A 19,906-nucleotide genomic window follows, 5' to 3' on the forward strand; every position below is an offset into this window, starting at 1 on the left:
ACCAGGAGATCAGTAATCAAGACACAGACATGCCAATGTCAAGATGGATACTAAGCTGTGCTCGTTTATTAGGGGGTTACATTTATACATGAAAAAGCATTTGATCTGGTTATAGGATAGAAGCACATGATTGATTGATATTTTCCTGAGTAAATATAAATCTTCTGACAAAGCTATATAGTTATCTTTGTGTGACTATTATGGTTTCATCTTATCAACTTCCGCTGGCGCCAGTACAGTGTTTCCCCGATAATAAGACACTGCCTTATTTTTTTGGGGGGGGGGGGCAAAAATACTGCCTAGGGCTTATTTTCGGGGTAGGGCTTATTTTAATTAACATATACTTTACCGTACTTACCGTTTTTCTTTTTTCTTCACTTTCCTCCTTTTCTGTACTCTCCTCCGTGGCGCTGCTGTAAATGACACTGGCAGCGTCATTCACAGAAAACGAAGGGAAGGTGTGCGCTCACTGTAGGACGCTGCAGCTGTGATTGGATGCCACTGTTAAATAACAGCAGCATCCATTTCATGTGTGGGGGGGGCAGAGCTGTGGGCATTGTATTGTAACGCAGGGATCGGGCAAAATGGGGATTTAACTAGGGCTTATTTTTGGGGTAGGGCTTAATTTGCACTGTTCGGGGAAAGTAAGGTTAGGTCTTATTATCGGGGTAGGTCTTATTATCTGGGAACCACGGTACTCCCAATGTCATCATCTGTTTTCCCCTGTCCTAGGTCTTTATCCGGGGTCCTTGAGATAGGTTAATGCTGGAGCTGGTTTTTCTGCTGATTATGCTGAATGTATTTTTAAGGCAATACCAACATTTTTAACTCCTTCACATATCATTATTGCCACTAATGTTGAGGAACCTAAAGGTCCTTCCACATCATTGATGTGTGAATTGTGAGAGTTTGTTTTTAAACAAGGAAAAATGGAACGTTTCGCAAAAAAACTCAAATCTTCAGCATTAGTTTGCGATGGGGAACTCCATAGGGTAGTTGACTGAATATATTTCATTGGTTGCTGAGTACACTAACTTGTTTGTCCTCCCCTTGCCGGGGAAATAGTGTAGCAGGTACTCACTATTGGCAGGGGTGATGTCATTCTTTGATGTTAAAATCTTGACCATACTTTGTGGGATTCTATAAACCTAATAATTTGAGCATTTTTCCTTCAGGATGAAGGTATTCTACTATATTTTCATACATATTGTAAATCAGTAATCAATGTTAATTTTAACATTATTTTCATGTAATTATGAGTTTACCTTAATATGTCATATCCGCTGCCGCAGTCACAGCAATAAATATTTTGTGTATATGTATTAATGTGTATAACTTATTATATCGGTCACATGATCAGCCCGGTCCGCTGCTAGATATCAAGCTGCCAGCATGTACCACTGAATGTGTTGTGCTAATAAGTATGACCCATTTTTTGGGGTTTTGAATTGGATTCTACATACTATGGGCCTGATTTATTAAGAAAGGTAAGGCAAAAAAGGAGTATGTTTTGTCCAAAAGAAAACTATGTTACAATGCATGGGGTGCACATTACTTTAGTTTATTATTTTGCATAGAAGTTAAATACTGTAGCACACAACTACTTCATAGCTTTATTTGTACACTGAAACTTAAAGTTGATCTAAGACATGCCCTATTCCAACTATAAATTTGCCATCACATTCATCATCATCATCAGCTATTTATATAGCGCCACTAATTCCGCACCGCTGTACAGAGAACTCTTTCACATCAGTCCCTGCCCCATTGGAGCTTACAAGCTAAATTCCCTAACATACACATACACACACACAGGCAGATAGAGAGACTAGGGTCAATTTTGATAGCAGATAATTAACCTACCAGTATGTTTTTGAAGTGTGGGAGGAAACCTCCTTCACTTCATACTTCAACATACAAACTCCACACAGATAAGGCAATGGTCAGGAATTGCACTCATGACCCCAGTGCTATGAGGGAGAAGTGCTAACCACTAGGCCACTTTAAATTTACCTCCTCCTCCAATGCAACATGGTTTTGCCAAGAGGCAAAGTTACTCATTTTTTTTAACTTTCCTTTCCTTAATGAATCTGGCCATATGTATACTTATTTTTTGCTACAATCTGCATACCTGCTTTGAGCTGTGTCTGCTGTGAATAGTAAGCAGCTGCACAGTGCTGTATTGTAATATGCTTCTGTCTGTGTCAGCCACAGCTCTAGGCAGATATGCACTATAAAGTATTTGAAGGTATCTACTGTAAATATTTTCATTTTGATGATAAAATAAGGTCTATAAGTTAATATTTTAGGGAAGACACACTGAGCAGGAATACTTAAAATTGGGAATTTATGAGGAAAAGATTAAAAAACCTGTTTGGCATCAGATTCTACAAACCTTACATTGTAGAATTCAGGAAACGACAAAATAATGAGGTTTCAAGAACTAGCAAATATATTTGCAGAAAGTCTGCATGCAATTCATGATTTTATCAGTGTTGCAAATTGAACTTATGTTTCTTTTCTGTTTCAGCTGCCTTTGCAGGTGTTTTGCACTGGTAAGGTTTTTCTTTTACACAATACCAGCTGAACTGAAATAACACTTTGTTGAAATAAAAATAAATTGTACTTCTAGTTGCAAAACAGCATAGAATACATGTGCCAGATCAGGTACTTCCAGGTGCATAACAGTGTGGAAAACATGTGCTAGAACATGATATAATATGATGGGAAATAGACAGCACTGTAACTAATTGCTGCTTCTTACTCGAATAGAATTACACATAAATTCTTAGAACATAAAATAAGCTAAAATAGGGATTGAGAATCCTGTGCTATTAGTGTTGCTCTCAAAGAACTTAAAAAAATAAATAGAATACTCATATTTTTCTGGAGTGTATGTTATGTCCTTCAAATATTCTATATAGTATTGTTTCTTTAAAACCTCTAGGTGGTATTTGTTAAATATATGAAAACTTGACACAGTGTGATATTGTGTAACAAACATTTGTTTAAAAGAAACACTTTAAAGTGAGCTTAATATTAAAAAATAAATGTAAAATTTTTCACTCTATGGGGAGTATTCAGTTGTTAGCGAGATTTTTTTTTCCCTGCCGTGGTAAAAAAAAATCAAATAAAAAAAAAATATCTCACACGGGTTTTTGCCGACAATAGCGACCGTTTTGAGTTAGTGCAGCGGGAAAACTCGTGCAATTCAATTGCAAAAGATCGAACGCTGCCCCCGCGCATTAAAAATTGTGTTTGCGAGATTTTAGGGGAGTGAAGGGGAGTTTTGACACTGTCATGCATTACACAAAAAAAAGGTTTTGCATACATTTCCATACATTAGATTGCATTACACATTGATACACATTGATAATATCTACATTACAGTACTTTCTTTTAGCATATTTTTTTATTGAACTATTTTTTACCAAACAATCATCTATACCATGTCAAAACACATTACTGCATTCATATTTGTACCAAAAACATGCATAAATCTAATTAATTAGTGATTTTATTTTTTATTTCAATATTTTTTTCACAATAAAATCAACTTACACAAGTTAGGCATTAGTGATAAACATAAGTTTAACTTTTTTTCAACATTTTTACATGATTTCAAATACTTTTCAGAAGTTTTTTATTTTTAACGCACCCAAGGAGGTGCGAGATACAACAGCATATTTGCCTGTATTACCCGCCGTGTTAAAAAACAATTGAATAGCTTTTAAACGCGGCTGCCTCTCGCACACCCTATACTTTCAATAGACCTTCTACTGGAGCCCGAAAGGACCGTTTCATGAAAAAAAAACTAGTGTTAAAAATGGAATTGAATTGCGGGGAAATTTAACCCGCTCAAAAATGATAAAAAAAACAGCGTTAAAATCGCTTAACATGCTCAAAAAATACCAACTCGCTGACAATTGAATACCCCCCTATGGGGCCAATTGAATTCGGCCTGCGCACTATTACTGTTAGTATGGTAAAAGTGCGCAGTATTACCGTTCGTACGGCAATTTTAACGCTGATTTTTGCTCATACCTCTTGGGGCCATGAGTAAAAATCCGGGTTAAATCACCGTATTAAAGGTAATAGTACTAACGCCGCGTTAATCCTAGACTAACATTGTCAAATTGAATCTTCCTCTAATATTGATGTTTTCTTTCCCAGAGCAGTGTTCCCAGATGGAAATCCACTTACTAGACGTATTTCTCATGTTAGCCTTATTTTATATCCACCGTAATTGATTGTGCTTTAATGTGATAAGTGATGACCCTCTTCACCGAATGTGATGTCACCAATTGGGATTGCACTTACTAGCACTAATCTTTATGCAAACGTTGTATAAGATTTATGTTGGTATATAATTTCAGCCAAACTTTATTTACCCCCTTTATTCCTTCCGGTGTTGCTGAGTATTCAATGGTGTGGATTAGATAAACAAAAAATAAAGTAGATCTAGTGCAATATTTTTTTTAAAATTGCAATAACTTTAATAAATAGTTCTATTTACAACTCATAAAAAACATACCAGTCCAACAATAGTTTTACTAGGAGCTTCCTACTAGACGTAAAATGAAGCATTCATGATATAACCAAAGAAGTTTCACCAGGGATGTTATAGCGCTCATTCGCTCGATGTTCCATCACTGGCAGAAAAGTTTCTTCATACAGAGAAGGATGCCCTTATAGACCAACGGGTTTCAACATCTTTTGTTCGGGTCTTCAACAAGGATAGGGCTAGTTTCAAATTGGTTCCTTTTTATATTCCTGTGAGCCAATTGGAGTCGCAAAGGTAAAAGTGCAAAGTCTGCTTCACATAAATTCTATAAAACAAACCTGTTAATTTTGCATACATATATAATTCATCACCCTACAATGGGTAATATAATGCTTTTTTTGGAAAAAGAATACTAATCTAGATTTACATTCCAAAATATATACCATATTTTTGGTACTACATTTGATAAATTGATTGATCTTATATGTAGTCCCATTGTGAGTGAAAACCTGATTTTTTTTTTTTGTGTGTGTTATTTTTAATAGAAATATACTCTTTCTCTGAGTTTTCTAGTAATGTCCCGTTCACTAATTTGTCTTGTGGTGGGATCCCTTCTATATATAATGATGGTTTTGTTTCAAAAAAGAAATGATCTACTAACTCAAATGTATTATGTAGCCGGAATCCAAAGTGAAACTTGAAGCGCAGACATAAATGTCTGGACTTTGAGGCTTATAACGCAAGTGTAGAAAAGCCAGTTTGGCACTTCCAGTTTCGGCTTTAATACCGATAAAGACATCCAAATTAAAAAAGAACAAAAAAGAAGTCATTTCCAACACCTTGAAACGAGACCGCTTCAGCATATACATAAATGAAGTAGGATATTCATGCTGAACATTTGGGAACTACTAGGTTACCATGACTGCCAGGAATTGTCATGTTCAGATTTGAAAAAGGGAGTGTGTGTGTGTATATGTGTATGTGTATGTATATGTGTATGTGTGTGTATATATATATATATATATATATATATATATATATATATATATATATATATTTATTATTATTATTATTATTATGCCTGTGTAAAATGAACACTTTTTTTTGTTTTATAAAATTTCTGTTAAGCAGACTGTGCACTTTGACCTATGGTACTCCAATTGGTTCACAGTAGTATAGACAGCCAATTTGAAATTAGCTCTATCCTTGATGGACACCCAAGCAAAATTGGTCGACATGTGTTGGACTATAAGGGCACTGATCTGGGAAAGAACACATCAATATTAGAGTGAAGATTTTTACATGTCTTTTTTTTTTTTTTTTTAATTAATATTAAGCTCACTTTAAGTGTTTATTGTAAACAAATGTTTGTTAAACAATATCACTTTATGTCAAGTTTTCATATTTTTCTATATATTTAACAAATACCACCTGCGAGTTTGAAGAAACAACACTATACAGAATATTTCAAGAAGGACATACACTCCAGAAAAATATAAGTATTCTATTTATTTTTAGTTCTGTGAGATTAACACAAGATAGCATTGAATACTCAATCCCTGTATTAACTTATATTAAGTGCAAAAACATGGTCCACCTGTAGTGTGTATTATTATCATATATATATATATATATATAATGTCTCCCCCACATTGGACCATACACTTGCTATTCAGCCTGTTTTAGGGTGTGTGTGCCAATGTCTGTGTTGCAGCTGTTCTTTATCTCTCTTTATCTAAATGTTGAGTAGTTGGCCCTGTCCCCTATACCCACTGAAGTATACTCTTTTTGCCCCAAATCACAGCGGGCACAATTAGTAACTGTTTCCTACAAGCCATGTATTATTTTATAAATAGATACTTCACAAAATAGTTTTATAAATGTTCCTTATTGTTGTCCTTTACATACAGGTATAGAGTCTATATGCATGAGACCCAGATAGTTGAGACGCTGGGCTATTCTGAAATATGCATTAAACATATAGAAATGTCTCCTGTGATTCCCCAAACTGCCACCTGCATTTCCTTCCTCATTATGTTGCTTAGCAATGCTTCTCATAGTGACTGTTGGAAGTGGTGCTGTGTGCTTATGTCTGTGTGTGTGACATTATGAGTTGCAGCAGTTAATAACTTTTGGTTTTTTTTTGTGGTTTTTGTAACTTTCTGGATAACGGGTCTCGGGCAGTAGAGCCCTTACTCCTCCCTACTCCATGTCCACACACATACACAAGGAGGGTTATTTACCAACATTGCTGACAGGTGCAAATCTGTACTAAAATCGTAGCTGATGATTTAGATCAGGGGTGTCCAACCTTTTAGCTTCCCTGGGCCTCATTGGAAGGCGACAAGTTGTTTTGGGCCGCACATAAAATACACTAACACTAATAATAGCTGATCATCCAAAAAAACCATAGAAAACATTGCTAATGCTCCTTGTTGTTGCTCAGTGCTTTAATGACATGCTAATGGCTGCTGTCAAACATCAAGTGATATTGTTACAACATTTTATGAAGGGCTTCAATACAGCAGTCATTAAGACAGGAAGATAAGGTCCGTGATGCTCCAGGACCAGGTGAGTTTATGCATTGGTCAGCGTCCCTTGAAATAATAACAAAAAAAAAAAATCCCCTTAACTTACCTTTTAATCGGCTTGTTCTCTGATCCTGATGACGTCACGCCCGATATTCACTGCGAGCGCCGCACAGAGGAGGAGACCAGGGAGGGAACGCGTGACCACAAGATTTTCTTATATTTTTCTTTTTTTGCAGGATTTTTTTTTTCATTAACAGCACTGCCCCCTTGCCACAACCAAAACTCCTGCTGGGCCACATTTACAGGCGTGCTGGGCCGCATGTGGCCCGCGGGCCGCGGGTTGGACAACCCTGATTTAGATTAATACCATAAATAAACTTTTATTCTATATACATGGATGTCATTTTCAGTATATATGGGGGTGGGGGATCTGGGCACCAGGGGAGGACTGACAAATTTTAGCCCGAGAGGCAAGACTCGACTCGGCATCCTATTTTAATGGGGAAAAAAATGCAGGTGCCCTAGTGACCCAGCCCAAGGTAACCCAGTATGGGACCAGCCCAGCCTGCCCCTGCTGGGCACTGTAATTTGTATATGAAATACCCTGAAAATGTTATCTAAGAGTAGGAAGGAATAATTGTCACATGCCCAATATAGGAGGAACACGTGGAAAGGATGGGAAGTAGAACACAAAGGAAAATGAAAACAAATATTTGTTTCAAGATCCAAATCTATAAAAAAAAGTTAAACCTATGCTTTACAATGTTTGATTTGTTGTTTTTTTTTCCCCCTGTTTTTGCTTAACAGGAGTTACATATCAACACTCTTTGAAAATGATCGCCATTTTTCTCACCTTTCAACTTTGGAACGAGAGATGGCCTTTCGCACTGAAATGGTTAGTTGTTTTCAGCTAAAAGCGGGCAGAATTTGGAATAAATTAATGTGACTTTTGGCTCTGTGAATGTTTTATTTCTTATGTCTAAAGGCTAATTGCCCCAGGTGTATTTGAAAGGAATAGGCAAATAACTAAAGCAACATTTTGAAAGAAAACACAATTAATTTACTTGAAGGTGCAGGTCAAAAAGCAAAAAACATGAGAAATATATTAATATAAGACCATAGAGAGATTAATTTACTAATTTATTGCACAACTTGCGACTAGGATTGGTCTGATTTATGTTTTAAAACCATTTTCATTCATCTTCTTCAAACTTTAGTGGAAAAAAACATATTTTGTTTTTGACTTTAACATTCCCCCCTTGACATTTGTATACAACGGTACAGGCAACGTAGATCGCGAGACAGGTAGTATTGTGTATAGGAAAAACATGGTGTTCTTCTCAAGTATTACTAGAGAGGAGTTTTTAAATGTTTCTGTCTGGCGCCGTCCCCGCACTTCTCCTTGGAGTAGGGTATGGACACCTGTCTGTTCCACTGACGACGCACCGTTGTCTAGCAACGGGACGCTCTTCCTGATTCCGGGTAGCTATGCTGCGCACGCATGCGCAGTGCATCTTGCGGGGGTCCCTGGTGAATACCGAGAGGTGCGTTAGACTCCGCACCTCCTTGTTTAGTTGTGTCAATACCAGTCGGTAGCACTTCCTGCAGCCCTGCCGTGACCGTTTCCCTGCCTGGTGTTTCGTTCACCAAAAAGCTAAGATATTGATTTAATGGGCTTCTATGATAGTGTAGTAAAAAGTATCAGCTATTGCAAGGGAAAAGCTTTATTTGTGACAGGTGATCTTAAATTCATTTAAGTCTAATTTATTTGATGGGAAGAGTGAAATATTTTTAAGGAGGCTAAATTATTATTATTTTATTTATAAGGCACCACACGGCCATAAAACACATAAGATGGTGCAGAGGCTGAGATGGTGTCTGTCTAGGTTGTGTAAAATCCAGCCTGGTGAAAGGGACTACAGGTGCAGATGGTTCAATGGCCTAGATGGGACAATATGCCAAGGCAATGTATGCAAAATGCCATACATCAAGCATGAATGTATTTGGAGATAGAAAGGCCTTTGAGGGCTAAGAACTCTACGTGAACAGCACAGTCTAAATTAAATTGCAGAAAGCCACAAATTAAGCTTTATTTATGGCATGTAGTGTTAGCATTAAATATTATTACTGACAATATCGAACGGTCTTCTTATGTAATAAGCTTTAATTCTGTCTTTATTGTTTTCACAGGGACTTTACTATTCCTACTTCAAATCCATCATTGAAGCTCCATCATATTTTTCTGGATTGCAGTTAATCATGAATGATAATGTTACAGAATATCCTAGTGTAATAAATACTTTGAAACGATTTAATCTCTACCCCGAGGTAATGTTTATCTTTTCCAGTCTTATTTTTTAATTATTTAGTCACTGAGCTTTTGGCAGTTTTGTCACTTGTGCGATTAGCAAAATGTTAGGCATTTCATTCAAACTGGAATTCTTTCACTATCATCATTACATAATACAAAATTGTATGCTGCTTACATCTGCCGTTAACAATTATTTAATTATTATTTTAAGCAGTTTCTGCTGTTTGCTGTTTCTCTGCAGATACATTTACTAGACAAAACAGCAGTTGCTGGGGTCAGTGGCATTTAGGCGGTCTGGTGGTGGTTACTGGCTTCACGATCATTACACACAGTGCTCAAAGTGATTGCTGGTTTTTAAATGCCGAAGTGCCATGCACCATTTCCACATTTGTAACAGAAAGGAATTTCCTTGCAGATTAGAAAATCCTTGTTAAATGCATAGCAGGAAAAAAATGGTGAAAAAAACCCCATATTGGCCATAACTTTCTCAAACTGTGAAAACAATAACCTTCACTATTGTCCTCATACCTGCATACCATTGATTATAAGTGTATTTTCAAGTATTTAAAACGGTTAGAATAATTGTTATCAACGTAGGTGAGGTGGCATCATGTGCCTCTCTCACTAGTAGCAGTGACACCAGCATTTAGTATCGTGTTTTTTTGTATCTAAGGGTCTGCAAAAAATGGAGATAGATATATCATTTTTTTTGTATTTTTTTTGTATTCCTGTAAGTGTTTAATTTGCTGTTTTCCCTTTTTTTTTCCCTTCCCTTTTCTTGGTATTTGTCATGCTGCATCCACCAATCATAATTGGGTACCTTATTTCACAAGGGGTCTCCCAGTCATTTTGATATCTTTGTGCCTTTTTTTTAAGAGTAACTTTTTGCTTTGTTTTTTTATAGATTCTTTATGTAGAAAAATGTCTAGGTCCAAAAACAGTAAAGCAGTCACAAAGCTCCATAAAAAGTATGAACGGTATATCAAAAGAGGTAACATCAGGTAGAATACTAAAGTTGGTAGCTAAACAATGACAGTGTCAGATCATTCACATTTTAGTTTTATAACAAACAAACAAAAGGGGAAAAAAAGAGAGGTGAGAGAAGGAGGTGACAGGTGCTCATGTAGTCGCTAGGTAAAACAAAAGCAATAGGGTTGTAATGAAGTCAAATAATGTATTGGAAACCATGGGTAGTTGGAATTGCCAGGGAGACTCAATGCTGAGGTGGACCTCATTCAGAACTGAGGAGTTGCGGGTCATCTTAAGCAACCAGGGACAGAAGTGAAAAGGATAATGATTTAAATTCAGCTGATTGTGTAAACTCCAAACCAGCTAAACCATGTGGCCTTAAAGACCCCGTTCTTGTCAGTGACAGGTAAAATAATATCATCCACGGACATATAAAAATCTACGCATTGAGCCACTCGCTAAGTGAAGGTGGGGACCTAGATCTCCAGTACATCGGGACAACAGCTCTGGCTGCATTGTTCAAATGATTTAAGAGCAACTTTTTATACTGCGAGATTGAAATACCTAGTGTGGCAGAGCATCCACAAGCCCAGGTCCCTTGGAACTTTATGCCCAACTATTATCTCTGACACCCTGAAAACTTCAATCCAGAAAGTAGAAATACCTGTACACTCCCACCATATATGTTATTGCGTTCCTGGGGCATTATTACACCTCCAACAGGTTGAGGTCATTTGTGGGTGGTATTTATGGAAAGAGGAAGGGCACCTGTACCACCTAGTCATCTGTTTATTTTTTGTCTCGATCACTGAGGCATTTAATGAACAACTATGTGTAGCTTGAAATATCTTGGGCCAGGAAAGCTGGGTTACATGCAGTGCCAAGTCTCTCTCCCAAGGACCTGTGAAGGAAGCTGCAGACTGAACAGCTCTTCCATCCAGATCTTGTAGATATCTGATATTTTATGAGTAGGAACAGCTTGGGACAGACACATAGCCTATAAAAGAGATGGATCTCAACTTATTGATTTAGGGCCCCCAGCCGATCTAATATCGTGCATCACCTGAATGTATCTCCAGTGTTCCCCAGAAGGCAACACTGGAGATACTGGCCCAGCCAGAAAGAAAGTCATGATTGGCCAAAATGGTGGATAAAGGAGACTGGAAAGCTGAAATGTTCTCACAGTGAATCTGTCTTCACACTGTGAGAGTTGGACCAATGCAAGGTGATATAATCTAGGGATTTTGGAAAGCCATGGTAGAGCATGCAGTGGAGTGTCCTCAGGAGCATTATCCGCATCTACCTCCTGTTTGATCCTGTCCCTCTTGGTCCACTCTGATATGCTGCTCAATGATACAGCCTGGTGGTAGGTCATAATATTGTTGTCTGCCCCTTCACCTTGGTGTTTATGTCTATATGAAATAGAGTGCTTGCCCACCATCCCCCCTCCCAACCCCCCCACACAAAGTTGTGAACTAGTTTTTGGAGAATTAGTTTTCATTGAGGAATTGCTTTGGAATCTTAATCGGTTTGGTTTGCTGGATGTAGAACACTTTAGGTAGAATATTAATTTTTATAATATTGATTCTGCCAAACCATGAGAATTTAGAGGAAGACCCCAATTCCTTCCCAATTTTGGATAAAATGGGGGGTGGGGAGAGTAGTTAAGGCGGATCAATTGATTGTTATCTCTAGCGATTGAGACCCAAGCGGATGTGGGACAATTGCTATTTGAATGTGAGGGCAGTCTTGAGACCAGCTATTGTTTGCTCAGAAGCAGAGATGTTAAGTGCTGTTAATTTAGTGTAATTAATTTGGAAGTTAGAAAAACAGCCAAATTTTGAGAACTCTGAAATCAAATTGGGAAGAGTTGTGAGCGGGTTTGTTACAATGGCCAGCAAGTCATCTGCAATCAAACCAAGACGATATTCCTTCGACCCTACCAGAAGGCTTGATATGATGGGGTTACACCGAATAGCCCTCAACAAGGCCTCCATACAGACGACAAAAACTAACAGGGACAGTGGGCAGCCCTGGTGGGTGTCAATGGCAATATATTTTAGCTCTAACAAAATGTCATTAACTTTAATCTTAGCTGTTGGATATTTATATAAGGCAAAGATCCTGTGAAAGCAAGAAGTATCAATCCCCACATGCTCTAGAACCCTTCTCATAAAGCACCAGTCCACCCTATCAAATGTTATCTCGGCATCAATGGACAAGAGAACAGTGGGTGTCGAGACAGAGATTGAGTTAATTAGATCTATAATTTTGGTGTTTTTGTCTCTTGCCCCCTCTCCAAGGGACAAATCCCACTTGATCATTATGAATCAGTGTGGGGACAAGATGCATGAATTAGTTTAGCAAATCATTTTATGTCCATGTTTAGGAGGGAGATTGGCTTGTAACTGGGACACACTGCAGGATCCTTACACTGCTAAAGAATGACTATAATGTGGGTTTCCATCGATTGTGCTGAGAACCCTTTTACATCCGATATCTATTTAAAGGCCTCCAAGAGGATGAGGCCTAGTTTTTCCCTAAATGCTATATAATAGGAGATTGAGAACCCATGCGGGCAAGGACTTTTCCCAAGTGGGGATGGCTTAATGGCATTGTTAAGTTCATCTAGGGTAAAGGGAGAATCTAGTAGCATACTGGCTTCCCGAGAAATCCTAGGGAAGGGGATTTTCTGTAGATATTGGTCCCTCTCCCTCTCCCAAGTTGCATGCATTTACCCCTAAGAATTCATTTGTGGGCCTCTCAAACCGCTATCTTGGAGGTCTTCCCATTATTGTTAATAGTGGATTTTAATTGAGACTTACAATAAGAGTCCTGAAGTCCGTCATTTGCCCATCCACAATTCCACCACCACATCAAGGGGTCTAACTAATAAATATTAATTTGTGAATAAGAGGAGCGAGGATGACAGTAGAAGCTATAGTCTTTATCAGACTGGTGAAAAATTCTCCAGCCATCAGCCAGCTGGTGGTCATGAAGCTCCTTTCTAACCCTACATGAATATTTGAGAGGCGTCCTAGGCGAGCCTGCAGAGGTATCAGTACCCAGGCAGACTGCATAGTTCTTAGACGGAGAGCTCTGTGGACTATGTGGAATAGAATCTGATCATCAGGGTCTGCCTCCAATAGTTTGTTAAAGATCTTGATAAGAGCGTTTATAATTTCCTTGTTGGGGATATCCTTCTGCACTCTACTGACTCTGATGGGCACTATGGGATATCCTCTGCTTGTGGAAGGGTACAGTACTTTGGTCAGTCTGTGCCCATACTAGGACTGGAGCCAGGAGCAGATTACAAGGACTTGACATGGTGAGGATCACAGGATCATCCCTCCTCGTCGGGTAAGGAGGCTTCCCTTTTACTAGTTTTGCACCTGCCGAAAATAGCGTCCTGTGAGTGGGAATCACTGGCCTTCTCTTTCGTTGTTCAGAAGCAGTCAGCCGCCTTGTTAGTGGCTCACTATCCTATCCTTGCTGCCATCCACTATGCCAATCAGGTCACACATCCCAACTGGTTTTGTTTTCATTGACAAAAGCAATCCCATTCATTCAAGGGATAACGTGCATCCCTATACAGCTAGAAGTATAAAAGACAATATTGCAATGTAATGTATTACAGTTTTGTTGTTTGCGTCTAAAGCATGGGAGCACATCAATTCTTTTGGGTTTCAGGTTTCACTTAGGTTTTTTATAACAATAATAAATCATAGTTTGTATGAGCCCAAGCTGACCATTTGACAACATCTGACTGGAATCAATGAGTTTACAAATTGGATTAATGAAAAAAAGAGACTGGATAATGGCTTCTACCTGCCGTTGTATGTGGATATTGTTCAATCACGCTAGTTGTGCCTAATAGGGATAAACCAGTGGATTCCAAACTTTCTCCATTTGAGGCACCCTTAGGGTCTCCATCATTTTTTCAAGGCACCCCTAAGCCAAAATAATTACCAAGTAGTCCTCCGCCTTGCTTACCATTTGTCCTGGCTGCAACATCCTTGTGAGAACCCTGCGGCATCTCAGAGAGCCGCTGTGAACACTTTGGGAGCCACTGGGTTAATCTTTGGAAGGATTGATGCTTCTGGTTTGGCCCTGCATACTACATCAATCTTTAGTCAAAGTGTGGGTACCAAATTTAAATAAAAGGCAATATTTATATCAAGGTATAGGCAGTGTATAGACAAAATGTGTCATTTTAAACCTTAATTCCTTTGTTGAAATGCTTCTCTATTACGGTACCCCCCACTTTCCTTAGTTAAAGAGCTGCAGAAATTATCTTGTCTTCTCTATTTATTGCACAGTAAGAGATACTACCCTTTTCTTTTTAACATTTTATTGTAATGGTTTTGGTGACTAAATCCTGCAATATGGTAAGCAAAAGATTTTTTAAAAAATAATGCTTCTTGGCAAATGTATAAAGGACATTAAGAGAGTCCCGCTTCATGTAATTTCAAATCCCTTTCTCCACGCAGGTGATACTGGGCAGCTGGTTCCGCATTTTTACATCAACAATGAATTTTGTTGGCATAGACACCAAGTTATGCTGGACAGTAAATCGGGGGAATGAGCTCAGTCCTGTAGAAAGCTGTGAAGGCAAGTTAAATACAGAGTTTTGTTAGGATAATCTACAAAAGGCAAAATCCAATGTCTCTAAAGTGTAAACATTAATAAAAAAATATTTATTTACAATAGACAACATAACACACTGTGCTTAAAAAGCCACCATATAGATTCTAAAGCATTTTAATGCCATAGCTGGCGATCATTTCACTTTCTCAGGCTGTTTTAGAGAATACTATATAGCAGGGATTTTTCTATTATTATTGGTTGTTTCTTTTCCGCATTTTCCTTCAGACTATATTTAAAAATATATGTCTTGTTACAAGTGATGTTTTTTTTAATCTTGTATGGATGTTTTTTCTTTAGGTCTTGGTGATCCTGCCTACTTTTATGTTACTATGATATTTATTTTGAATGGAATTATGATGTCTTTATTCTACATATATGGATTATATTTAAGGTAAGTCTTTTTTTTTTTTTTTTAGATGTGATGGTGGTCATAGCTATTTCTATTAATATTTCAAAAGTATCTATATATCGGCACATTTTTTTTTCAAAGAGATCATTCAGATCAGACATCCAAGGAAAGGTAATACTGCAGTTAACCTCGGGCTGTTTTTTTTCCATATTGGTGTGCGTGTTAATATTGTATATTCTGCCTACAGTTTCCATGGATGAGAGACTGACCACATTTCATTCCAGCACCTGGGCAACACATTGAACATGTGTGTGCCATTTCAACTTTTTTATACATAATTATATTTTGGGTGAGATAAGAAATTAGGTTTATTTGCTTCTATCGTTTGGAAGAGCTTCCCACAGAATGCTTTTAGTTTTGTTAGTTGTTGTCTGCTAATGCACCACAAGATGGCAGTATTCCCTTTCACAAAATATGCTATTAAAAATACTGAAAGATCCTAATACAATGTGAATGCCGCAGAAAAAAACCACAGTATATATGACAGCATTTTTTTGAGGTTGCCGTTTTAATTTGTTAGCATTAATTACAACACAGTTTGAACTGTTGTCATGGTAGGTCAGATATTTCCTGTTACAACATAACTTTCATTTTTATATATTAGCTCTCCTAGAATGGACAAACCTCTTAGGAACTAATGCTTTAAGATATATATCTTACTGCAAGCTTTAAACTAAATTTGAATAATATACATTTATATTTTATATGATTTCTGAAATGCTAATATATATTAGCTTATCAGAAATGATATATGATAATTTCTGTAAAGCTTAATAATAATAATAATAATAATAATAATACTAATAATAATTAATTAATCATTTCAGACAAAAAGACAAAAAAGAGCCCAACATGCCCAAGCTAGCATTGTAAAATGTAACATTTATAAAGTAGCCCCCCTGTCTATGTCAAAACTCTTCTCTATCTCAACTCCACTTAATGCTGTTGGGGTCAAACATTTAATATAAAAACACAAAATTAAAAAAAAAACACCCTTGGTATGTACAGTTACTTGAATTACGATGACTAATCTAATTTTAAGATTTGTTGTGGTCTAGAAAACTGCAGGCAATATGTTGTTTTTTCTTTTTTTTCTTTTCTTTTTTAGAGGTTACTCAATTGATGTAACATATTTAACCTTGGTTGTGCGTGATTAGTCAAAGATATCAGCAGCTACCTTTACAAGGACAGTAGAAAATAATCCATTTTACATGTGGTAATGTTGAATTGGTTGTATAATTTCATGAATCTTGGTGTTCATATTTCATTTACAGAGCCATTATCCTTGTTTTGCTCAGATTCTCTGATATTGTCAGTCTTGCATTTCTGTAAATGTCTTAGGCTGGGTACTCATTATATTCAGCCGACTATTGGGTCAATATCGCATTAGTGTGTATACTTAAATGATGAACAATAGTCGTTCCAGTCACCGGATCATTTGATTGTTCAGCAGAACTATAAATCTCGTTCCAATGTCGTTCCAATCCTGCAGTGTATATGCACTCACAATCGGGATATCCATAGAATATCCAGAGTCATCATCAACGGTTATGTTCGTTAAAGAGCACAGATCTGAGGGTAAATATTTTAAAACGTGTATAGTGTGTACGCATGAATCGTCATGCCGATCGTGACTCCCCCCCCCCCCCCCAGTCATTGGTCAAATCAATGTAGAGAACACATTGGTCGGAAAATTCTGTAGTTTTGTGGTTTGTACCCAGCCTTACTTCTGTTTTAGTAAGATGTCTTTTTTTTCTGTTTAATTAATTCTACTGACTTAAATGTATTAGGTACTTTCAAAGGTTGGGGGTCATTTCATAGTGAACACAAAGTGCCTCTGGAACAGCCTGTGAAAACACTTTACGGCTATATCCTGCCGGAAATCTCTACTGAATTTTCTTCAGAGCCCATAGAGCAGCGGTGGCCCACCTGTTGCTTTAGAACCACATGGCTCTTTGAGCTTTGAAATGTGGCTCCTGGCTGTGAGCATCAACATATATTGTATAGTTGTCCAGGCACCAGCAGGGGCAGATTAGAAAACATTTAGACCGAGAACATCCGCATCTTGTGACCTCCTTTGAACAATGCAGGGAGATCACAGTTTCACAGGCAATCCAATCAGGGGAGGTGGAGGAGAGAGTGTAGTGGAATGTTGGGAAGTTTGATTGGCATGTATAAGTATATGGGGAGAGCTGATGGCATGTATGGTGAATTTGCGTATATCTGATGGCATGTGTGGTGTTTGGGTATGTAAAGGGTATGTGTGGAAGTCTGAAGGCATGTATGAGGAATGTGGGTAGATCTGATGTGGAGATGTCTGATGGCATGCGGGGAGGCTGAAGGGCATGTAAGGGACAGGTGGGAAGGTCAGATGGGCATGTGGGAATATCTGATGGGCATTTCTGGGGCATGTTGGTAGATTTGATGGCATGTGAAGAAGTCTAATGACGTGGGGAGGCTGATGTGTATAAGTGGTATGTGGGAAGATCTAATTGCATGGGGGAAGATCCTATGGGCATGTGGAGAGGTTAGAGAATCACATTGAGATCTGAGGGATTGTGGATGCAGTAGCAGCGTGCGTTACTATGGAGACACTATAAGTAACCCTGTGAATCCTCCTCCACTGGACACAGCAGTAAGGTAAGAGCTGTGCAGTGCAGAGCTGTGCAGTGCAGAGCTGTGCTGATTGGACGATCATTCTGAACATTTTGGCAGTGTTGAATATTTTCTTTTTTTCTAAGCAAGATATTGTAAATTGTTATATTTTCAATGTGTGTATGATATGTATGGGCATGTTTATATCGTGTATATGTATATACACACACATATAAAAGGTAAAGTGGGCTCTTTGCAGAACCTATAGATATTTTTGGCTCTTGGTCTCTGATTGGTTGGCCACGCCTGCAATAGAGGTAGAGGAAAAATAACCGGATATTCCTCCGCCATAAATACTCAACTGGCTCCTTATAAATAGAAGGAAATTTTCCACAAAGTGTCTTTTTTGTGGATATTATGAATGCACACTCCCTGTCCACTGGTATATGTCTATCAATATTCAAGCATGTGTTTATTACCCTGATTGTGGCCACAATTCTCTCTGGATACTGTCCCATCTCTAAAGTTTGCCCCTTCAAGCTTCTTGAGAGCCTCGCCTACAGTTATCTTACAAACTTCCTTTCCTCTAAAAACCTGTTTGACCCTTTTTCTCTCATACTTTGTTTCCAACACCCTACAAACACTCCACTGACTAAGGTGTTCAGTGATTTGAACACTATCAAAACTAAAGGATACTACTCTGCTTCTAATTCTTCTTCACCTCTCTGCTGCATCTGACACTGTTGACCAATCATTCTTATGCAAATGCAGCATTCTCTAGAACACTGTACTATCCTTGTTCTCATGCTACTTATGAAACTGCTCCTATTGTGTTTGTTTTTCTGCATCTACCTCCTCTTCAGTTCCTCTTTCACTTTGTTGTACCACAAGACCTAGGCCCTCTTTTCTTCTCTATCTATACCAATTCTCTTTTAAAATGAATAATCTTCTTTAGAGTTTTAGTTTCACCTCTATGCAGATGACACCCAATTTTTTCTATCTTCTCCAGATCTTTCACAATCTGTATTGGCCCATGTTACTATGTCTTTCTGCTCTTTCGTTTTGGATATCTTGTTGCCACCTAAAATTGAAAAACTGAGCTAATAATCTTTCCACTGCTTGACAGAAGCTATCTGCTTGTCACCTCTATTTCCTTTGACAACGTGACAATAAACCATACCCTTCAAGCTTGCTGACTGTGTGTCATCCTTGACTCAGATCTGTCCTTTGTTCCCACATCCAATCTGTATCCAAATCCTGTTTCGTACATATATACTAAAGCTGGTTACACACTAATGAAATTACAGTGCAGATCACACGATAAATGACCGTTTGTGAGAGCGTACACACTCTTGCAATATCCGACCAATCATATTTTATCATACCAAAGCACATTGTATTGTTTGATTTGGTTTTATAAATGTCCAAAAAATCACAAACAACCATGGAACAATGTCTGGCAAATGTGGTAGTGTGTACGTACTCCCGACCAGCAGTGTCGGCACATGTCTGTAGATTGCATAGATGATTTTGAGAGATGCTGATCTCAGATCTGACTGTAGATCATGTATCTGCATGATCATCGGAAATTTCAGTCGTTGATATAATCATTACAGAAATCACCTCTGAAATAAGATTGTATGTTTTGTGTACCCAGCTTTAGAAACATTTCCACTCTTAACAATTAACAATTGTGAAGCAATGAAGAGTATGCTAGTACTATATAAAGAAATGTTAATACCATACCTTATCCTTTCTAGTTTTTTCTCCCTTATATTTATAAGGAACCAGTTGACATAGGTACATTTATAAAAAAAATTGTTAGGTGTAAAAATGGAACACTAATGTCATTTTAAATTGTCTCACAATTTGATAGGTTAACAGAAATACAAGACAAGTCTTAAATAAGCTGCATGCACACACAGATTTTGCAAATCCAT

The 19,906-nt window shown here is 37.8% G+C and overlaps 1 protein-coding gene across 1 annotated transcript in view; it reads left to right on the plus strand.

Annotated features, from left to right (window-relative positions):
* The window catches only part of DPY19L1 (dpy-19 like C-mannosyltransferase 1), a 153,224-nt gene that overhangs the window by 34,053 nt on the left and 99,265 nt on the right, over positions 1 to 19,906 (plus strand). The window contains exons 2-6 of the mRNA XM_075212580.1: positions 2,531 to 2,555; positions 7,843 to 7,930; positions 9,226 to 9,363; positions 14,806 to 14,926; positions 15,260 to 15,353. Of these exons, the coding sequence (XP_075068681.1) occupies positions 2,531 to 2,555; positions 7,843 to 7,930; positions 9,226 to 9,363; positions 14,806 to 14,926; positions 15,260 to 15,353 (466 nt within the window). The remainder of the gene's footprint in view (positions 1 to 2,530; positions 2,556 to 7,842; positions 7,931 to 9,225; positions 9,364 to 14,805; positions 14,927 to 15,259; positions 15,354 to 19,906) is intronic.

The sequence above is a fragment of the Mixophyes fleayi genome, chromosome 5 (assembly GCF_038048845.1).
Source record: "Mixophyes fleayi isolate aMixFle1 chromosome 5, aMixFle1.hap1, whole genome shotgun sequence".
Lineage (NCBI taxonomy): Eukaryota > Metazoa > Chordata > Amphibia > Anura > Limnodynastidae > Mixophyes > Mixophyes fleayi.